Source organism: Condylura cristata, unplaced genomic scaffold (genome assembly GCF_000260355.1).
Source record: "Condylura cristata isolate star-nosed mole 26May11 unplaced genomic scaffold, ConCri1.0 scaffold00022, whole genome shotgun sequence".
NCBI lineage: Eukaryota > Metazoa > Chordata > Mammalia > Eulipotyphla > Talpidae > Condylura > Condylura cristata.
The window spans coordinates 30570967-30579451 of NW_004567123.1; the positions used below are offsets into that span (position 1 = coordinate 30570967).

General features: G+C 48.4%; 1 protein-coding gene across 11 annotated transcripts in view; it reads right to left on the reverse strand.

Moving 5' to 3' along the window:
- Positions 1-8485, reverse strand: part of STAU1 (staufen double-stranded RNA binding protein 1) — a 45718-nt gene continuing 37233 nt past the window's right edge. For 6 of the 11 annotated variants that reach the window (XM_012728375.1, XM_012728381.1, XM_012728384.1 and 3 more), the window contains 9 exons: positions 7615-7845; positions 7328-7369; positions 7068-7205; positions 5538-5684; positions 4239-4314; positions 3717-4036; positions 2749-2871; positions 1941-2026; positions 1-1430 (listed from right to left, as the gene is read on the reverse strand). In XM_012728375.1, the coding sequence (XP_012583829.1) occupies positions 1415-1430; positions 1941-2026; positions 2749-2871; positions 3717-4036; positions 4239-4314; positions 5538-5684; positions 7068-7205; positions 7328-7369; positions 7615-7845 (1179 nt within the window). In that variant the 3' untranslated portion in view covers positions 1-1414. The remainder of the gene's footprint in view (positions 1431-1940; positions 2027-2748; positions 2872-3716; positions 4037-4238; positions 4315-5537; positions 5685-7067; positions 7206-7327; positions 7370-7614; positions 7846-8485) is intronic. The other 5 variants (XM_012728376.1, XM_012728382.1, XM_012728386.1 and 2 more) reach the window with 3 other exon arrangements.

The following is an 8485-nucleotide window of genomic DNA, read 5'->3' on the forward strand; positions in this document are numbered from 1 at the left end:
AGTAGCTGTTTTATTGATCAATGGTTTCATATAAAGTTATTTCAAATCTTCAGAATCTCACCCAGATGGAATCATAAGCATTACAAAGTTGTTTTTGTTTTTAAATAAAAAAGGGGGGGCAGGTTGGGAGGGGGCCAACCTAGCAGTAGTGGCCTTTGAGAATAAATTAACAAAAAAAAATTTAGTATTACCATTTATTGGTGACAAACACTAAGTTTTACTTACATTCCATGGGGAGAAAAAATTCCAGCGTAAACAACGAATTGAAGCAGAACTTAACTGGCAAGGCTACCGTGCTCTCTACCTGGATATACGCAGGCCACTGTACGCATTGGTGCACAGTGAGACAGCAACACAGTCTGAGAGAAACAGGTCCCTCTTTCAGTCCTACATGGAGATGGAATCAACATTGTCTTAACACACTTAAGGAAAACCAGTCTGCAGTTTTACGTGTAACATGGAGATCATATCCCGTAGTGTAGTGAAACCAAGTATCCTCAAGAGCCTTATGTATATACACACAATTGTCTCTGTAGTCTTTAAAACAAAGATCAAAGCTCACTTGTTTTAAGTTCTGTTGCAATAACAAAAGGTAAAATAGAAAATAACCCACTGATCATTGAAATTTTAAAATTCCTAAATTGTCCAATTTATACACCAGTGGGAGACTTCAAGGTTTCTGAGAAGTCCAGGACTTTCAGCTAAACACAGTTGCCATCACTGAAGTGGTCCTGGGTTAGTCCAATGAAATAAAAATGTATAGCCACAGACACATGGATATGATCTCTGCCAGTTAGGTTACTGAAAAGTCAGTCTCAGACAAGTTTCTAACTGCTATGTAACTAGATACAATTGAGAAACTCAAATGAAAATCTGTATAGTGTCATTTCAATCAAAAGAAAATCATAAAACTAAGAATACGTATCTTTTGGGAGAGAAAGCAGTGGTGATGGTGGGTTGCTCAGGAGGCAGTGGCCGCGGCACACCAGGAGAGTCGGCGTGTGCTGAGCAGGAAGCATTTGATTATCTGGTGCTTTCGGCGCGGGCCGGCTAAGGCTCTCTTCAGCATGGTGTCCAGAGTTTGTCCCAAAATGTTTGATGAGCCAGTTTGAAAAAAGATCCGTGCTGTTTTCACGCAGAAAATAACCGGGACATGGACCCACTGGCTTTTCCGACATGCCTGGCTGCCGGGTAGGCCCCTTCTGCAGCTGCTGCTGGGTGGGGACAACCCCAGCACAAGTGGCCACAGCCGCCTCCTTGTGGTCCCACTTTCATCACCACCGCTGTCTCCAGTTCTTTACCCATCAGGTCTCTCGGCCCACTGGAGGTATCAGAAATTCCAATTCTCAAAGCAGTTTCAGGATTTTCAGTATATATGTTGGGACTTTACAATGGTTCCTGGCCAAAAAAAGGTTCAGCACCTCCCACACCTTTAAGGAAGAGAAAGAAAAAAAAATAGAAATGACATCAGTTTTGAGATTTTACAAGAATGTAAGCCCACATTAAAGATTAAATGAGCACACACTGAGAAGCCCAGAGAGTACAGGACCCAGGGCGTGACCTCAGGGCTGAAGTGTTCCAGGATACGATGTCAAGTGGAAAACGCAAGATGTGTGCATGCGGTTGCAAGGGAAAGGAAAGGAATCTCTGATTCTATTTGCAAAAAGCAACAAAGGATACACGAGTGTGGTCTCGTGGTGGGCTGGGGGGAGGGGCAGAGTGGCACGGCACTCAGGGCCAGACTCGTCAGTGTGCCTTTAAGACAGTTCTGAGCCATGTCAGCGTGTTGCCTACTGCACACTGAAAGAAAAGTAGGGCACTCTGCCCAAAACACAAACCTTCAGGGACAGAAGATGACACAGTAAGTGCACTACAGAGCTGAGCAGACAGACTGAACACAAAGAACAGAACGGCCTTTCCATGCAAATCGAATCACTCACACAGACATTGGTCCGTTTCCCGTTCTTGGCATCTCTGTGCTTTGTTGGTCCAACTCAGACAGTAACTTTAGAATGTTCAACGCAGCCTAGTGGGGATGAACAAGAAGTCAAAACCTCCTCCCCTGCTCAGGACACAGCATGGGCCGCTGACTGGAGCCTGGGGGGCCTCCTGTTGTCCTAAAATAACCTTTTTGACTTTAATAAACCTCTTTCATGCTAGACCTTTTAACTTGTAACACAAAAAATACCATGTTTATCTCATCAAATCACCTGCTAATTTTTTTACATAGCTCCTCCTAGTCTTTTTCACCTGGTAACCAAAAACTGGTAATTTTATATCCTGCTTTAGAACAAAAACCTATCATGCGCCCTCATTAGAATACTTTGTCTTTAGACACATTAATTTGATGGACGCACCTGTATTTCATCACATGAATACACCACAGTTAAAAATTAGTATTTTTATGACATCAACTGTGCAAAACACCAACTTAAGTGATTTTCTACCATTACTAGAACTTGATACTGCTGCCCTTGTTCTGGTAAGAGACCAACTCAGTACAGTATATTGAGATGTTCCAGGATTCAGTCAGTCCCACCCCACCCCCATGAATGTGGGTAAGGGCTGGTTACAGCTAGTCAACCTGAGTAAACATGAGAAACCAATTAAGCTAAGACAACATCTTCAGTAAAAAAGTGGGTCAGAAACATGAAATCTGAAATAATCAGCTGGTCTCAAGGTTACAGGCAGATCCATCCTTTTTGAGCAGCAGCAAGCTGGAACTGAGCCCCACACAGAGGGACGTACCATGTCATGGCAGGACTCCACATCCTTCCCGATGCCATGGCTGATCAGAGGCGGCTGAGAGGAGCAATTGATAAGAGATACAAACTCATTCTTGTTGTTCTTGGGAAAGTCTTTGTATTCAACCTAAGGGAGGGGAGAGGAGAAAATGGAGGCAAGAGTGGGGAAGTGGTGAGTATGACTGGGGCGCAGGAACGCAGCTCTGGGCCCAGCACACAGGAAGGGAGCCTCACTCTCCACCTCAGCCCGACTATACCAGCTCTACCCACAATCAACTTCTGCTCAGCCAGAGTGAGCTGGCCTGCTGCTGATGGAAACCATGACCTACAGGCCGGAAATCCAGGCACTAGCTTCCAATACCTTCCAGGAACCTAATGTCTACTTAAAAACCCTGGTCCAGAAGAAATCACATCCTTTCCTACCTGGAGAGTGGTCAGCATTGCTCTCACTGAAGTCTAAATTTGTAACTACCACTAGAGGTTATTACAGCTGACTTCAGAGTTTTAAATTTTTATCAAAGAACAAGGATTTCTCTTATATAGATTTGCAATCATTTCTAGTTTCCCACCATCCTCAGAACCACCCTTTCACTAGGCTCCCTTCACTCAGCCCCCCTAGACACTTGATTTAAAAAACAAGGCACAGAGCCCCCCACCCTGTTGGTGCAAGGGGTTAAAAGCACAGCACTATGAAGCTGTCAGGAGCCACTGCGGCATGAGTTCAACCCCCAGCAGTGACCCACATGGCGCAGCAGACCTCTCTTGACCCGCCCGCTTTTCCCCTCAGCAGTGTACTCCATTGATCTACCTGTTCTACTCCCCACTCTGTCTCTGGTAAGGCTTCTCACCCCCCACACCACTGGTCTGTACCCCAGTTCCAGTGTGTATAGATATTTTTTTTAAAGGCGCAAGTTCATTGTCTGAGAAACCCAAAATGGCTTCACTGCAGTACAGTTCATACCACCCAGTTACCTGGAATCCCTGGACTCTGGAAAGATAGTCCAACTGCTCAGAGGGTCTTGTGAGAGGTCCATGGGGTACGTGGCCTGAAGAGATGTTACTCTTTACAATGGTCTCGGCTGTGGGCGAGGTGCCCCCATACAACAATTCACGGGCTATCATGGCAGTTACCGTGGCCTTGGCAGGATTCGGAGCTACCCTGGCAAAATCTTTGGCGTGATGTCCTTGACTGACTCCTACAGCCTGGGCGACCTCGGGCACCATGGGGAGAATGCCAGCAGGCAGCTGCTGGTGACTGAGATAAGGCATCCTGAACTCATCCTCTTTATTGCCTAGGAAGGGGCACAGACAAGTCAACACAAGACAGCAGACACTGCAGGGACAACGTGTGTGCCCCACGCCGGCCCGCCCTCAGCACGCGCAGCGGCACTAGGCTGAACAAGGCCCACGGACACTTGCAGCAACCTGCAGGCACCAGGAACCATGCAAATCCCAGAATCATTCAGATCAAGACAAGGTTGACATTGCACTTACTAGTCCCATTTTCATCCCCAGAGCCAGGTTCAAAAAACGTTACTTTTCTTCCATCCCCTGATTTCTTTATTGGTGTCTTTAAAAAAAAAAAAAAAAGACTATGAGCATCAAACTTTAAAATTAATTTCTGCTGTCTAACACTCCACCACCCAGCACCAACCTTTGGCTTTGTAAGTTTCTAGAATATGAAGCGGGGAGGCAGTCAACAGAGGCCCTACCACAAAGCCTGCCCACTGCCGACCTGAGGTCGCCTGGCGGCCGGCCGCTCCCTCCCCACAGAGACGGCTTGACAGCCACTGCACTCTGCATCCCAGACAGGGCGTTTTCACCAGAGGAGCCAGATGACAGACGGGTAGAACCCACAAAGTGGGCAAAGAAGCTTTTAGATTGGAGCTGACCAATAACAGTTCCTGGAGTTAATGTCCAATTAATAGATAAGGTGACATTTTCAAAACCGACTCGGTAAAGTGTTACTAGACAGAAATGTAGTAAACAAGAGGTCTCCTTTCTGAGATGGCAAGGATGCTTATGAATGTGCTGAGACTTTGGAATGAAAAGCACAAAAGCCATGTCCAAGATCCGTGCAGATTATCTGATGACTGTGCGGGGCCTGATAATTAACCACATGGCCAGGTGGATGTCTCTTCTCTGACAACTGGCAGGTGAGAATCAGTCTTGGTGCTTTCAAGTTTCTCCTGACAGGACCACTCACTCAGTGACTAGAAACAAGGTCTGTCAGGACTTACACTGCTTGAGTGAAAGGCTAAATTTGGCAAAATAAAATTCTTAATAGGGGATTATTTTTATCTTGGGCTCAATTATTAAAAAAAAATAAAGCAACCCCAAACCTAAACTAAGGTTTCGGACCTGACTCTAACATCACGCTCTCTCGGCCAGAAAGACTGAAGATGGCTCTACACCCTGGGAGCAGGGACGGGCGGTCTGCAGGCGGTGGGTCTGAAATGGAGGCAGAACCGCGCACTCCGGGGGCTCCCGCCCAGTCTCACCGCCTCCTGCAAACGGAGAGGAGCAAGCTGCCTCCAGCAAAGCACCCAGACCACACAGACACCGAAACAACAAGGACTTAACCCAGAGCCATGCTTGGAGCCACGGACATGCAAGTCCCCTTCTGACCACATTCTAACGGTCCGAATGGAAAGACGTCGCTCGGCAGGGCCGCCTGACGCCAGGAGGAGTCCTTGCCCTGAAGCTCGCCCTGGAAGTGCCGAGTCCCCCAGGCTGAGGCGAGGAGGTCGTCTTGCAACTAGAGAGCAAGGACACAGAGCCCCAAGCAGTCACCTTCTCCTCTGATTTGAGGGCCGGCTTGGTGGGCTGAGCCTGCGGAACTTTGAAACCGAGGATCTCCAGCATGTTCTCTGCTGCGTTGCGTTTGGCCACCTTCTTGTTGGTGCCGGCTCCCTCTGCGGTGTGGTTTCCCACCTTCACCTGCGTGGAGAACCAGGACGCAGCTGAGCACTCACCTGCACTCGCAGAGCAGCCTGGAGCGCGCGCGAAACAGACAGCCCTGGGCGGCTGCGGGTGTGGGCAGCTGGTTCACACCAGCCTGTTCGAGTCAACTATGAAACAGCCGGGTTACACTGGTCACTGTTGAAGGTGACAATTCCTAAATGCGGAATTAACCCAGTTTACGATTAAGCCGCAGACAAGGTAATGGCTGCTGAGCTGAAAGCTCATCGCTTCCTGACACGACCACACTGTGCAGTTCTCTGTGCTTCTGAGATTCTCTCCACGTGGGTGTCTGCCACCCAAGGGTGTCAGCCGCACATCTCTCCCCAACTCTGGGAGCAGGGTGCCACTCATGTTCAGGGTGGGAGTAACTGCACCAGGAAGGCAGCAAACTGCACATCAAGGCCTAAGTGTTTTTCTGAATGGTCTATTCTACACGTAATGCGGGGACGAGAAAATGCTAACACAGTTTAGTAAGAGCAGTCAGGTCTGCAGCCGTGGCGCTGCCCAGTACCGAAAGCATTCTTCCAATTCTTGAAAATTACCCGAGTTAGCAGGGCTGTCATACGGTTTATAAATGAGGGTTTGTGCTACTTTCCTCTTTCTTGTTAATGTAAACAAAATAGCAGCCTGTCCTCACCCGAGAGCTACTCATTCGTCAATGTCAGAGCCACTTCTCTGCTGAACTGGACACTGATCTGCATGACACTGTCGCTACAGCGCTGGTGTGGTCACACTGGAGTCCCAGGAGCAGGAACGTGGTAAGAGTATTTTACAGGTAAGTCGTGTCACATGTCCTTTCTATCAGGAAGACGGATCGTGACACATGCGTGTGCAGAGTGCAAACACGTCAGCCCTTCCCGACACTGCCCTCCCCCACACGCGGGGCTCACGGCCCGGGCTGGTGGGCTGACACTGTGACGCGATGCATGTGCGTGCTGTGAGCTGCTCTCTGGAGTGCGGTGTTCTGCTGGTCACCAAGAACTACAATTATGATCGCCATTATGATGGCCATGCGAGCCACTGTTTAATAAGCCAGTCCAAGGAAAGACACTCTGTCCATTCCAATCTCCGAAGAGTCAGTGCTGGACTCCAGATGTGACGGAAGGATCGGAAAAGCAGGAACAGACCTTTTGCTACTGTTTGTAAAAGTTATCTTCGGAAAAGAATGTATGATGTCATGAAGAATTCACTCACAATGCCAGCACCCATCACGCCTCTAAATGGGGGCACTATGCCCCGATGGTCAGCTGACACAGCTGCCCCGCTGGTGTCCCAGGACGAGCCTCCTGAGGAAGGGTCAGTGAACACTCAGGCCCCGAGACCTGCGGTCTGAGAGGACGCCCACCACAGCTCACCCACCTGCATGACAAACTCGCGGCGGCGTGGGAGGCCTCGCTCTGTGAGGAGCATGTACTCTGGCTCCTTATCCTTTTTTGCTTGCTGAATCTGGGCCAATCTGCTAATTGGGTTCATCCCCTGGCCATATTCTGGGCTACTCTGTCGTGAGGAACAATTAATGAAGAAGCCATGTTAGTTACAAGTGATTTCCAGGATATAGTAAGCAAAACAAAACAAAACAAAACAAAAACAAAACAAAAAAAAACTGCAAAAACACTCACTTTTGAACATGTATATAGTTTTGTAGAAGGACAAGTGGGCATCTGTAGTAAGATAAAACTGTATTGACAAGCGTACAGAGCAAATAAATCCCAGCATTTATGAAAGTCTCCAGACTCCTGTCCCCTTTTTGGGGTGGGGGCAATGGGTGGAGGGGTACAAAAGGTGATGCCCATGAAGGGTCTGCCAGGCCTGGCACATGGCACATCAGCTCCTGCTGCCTTTGACCAAACAGCCCTCTCAGCTGAGCAACGAACGCACCTCCCACCCCAATCACTCAGACTCTTACCCTGACTATGGACTTCGTTTTCTTTTTCATTCTGGGCTTTACTCGCTCGACTGCAGGCAAGGGGGGTAACTTCTTCAGCTCCTCAAGCACAGCTATAGCAGCATTCTTCTTTGAAATCTTCTTACTCTTCCCTTCACCTTCCCCCACAAACTCCCCAACTGACACCCTGGTCACAAAGCTCTTCATGTGGGGGGGGCCGCTCTCCCGAGCAACCTGTTTGAGAGGGAAAGACTGCGTGAAAGCGTGACAGACATTCCTTTCCAGCTGCGAGACACACTGGTTAGCACACCACTCCACGTGAAACACAGGCCGGGGGGAAACGAGGCCAAGACCCTTAAAGGAAGGGGGTGCGGATGTCAGCCAACGGAGCAGAGTCAATCCTGGATGTTTTTCCTCCCTTGTTTCTTATCTTTCAAACTTGTTAATGTTCTTGGGTCTACTTAGCCCAGAAGCATTAGGCATGGGTAAGGGGTACTCCTTCCTCCCACCCTTTCTTTAACACTCTCCATCCACCCTGGGTTACAGACTGTCCTGTGTTTAGTGGGGTCCACTGCCCCCACTAGCAAAAGGGAAGCTGGCCCAGAAAAGCCCAAAAATAACTGAAGCACACAAAATTCAGTTGAATATTTGCTTTGAGGCTCCAGCACAGCTGGGCTCATGAAATACTGGCTGCTTATCTGTAAGGAAGAATGAGAAAGCCTGTGAGGACTGACAGTGACACCTAACCCACGTGAAGTGAAAAAAGCAAGCTGCAGAAGAGTATATATGACATATATATAAACTTCCATATAGAGAGAGAACTTAACTTCTGTGTATAAAGATCAAATATGTGGGCCCTCCCTGGTGGCGCAGCGGGTTAAAGTGCAGCACT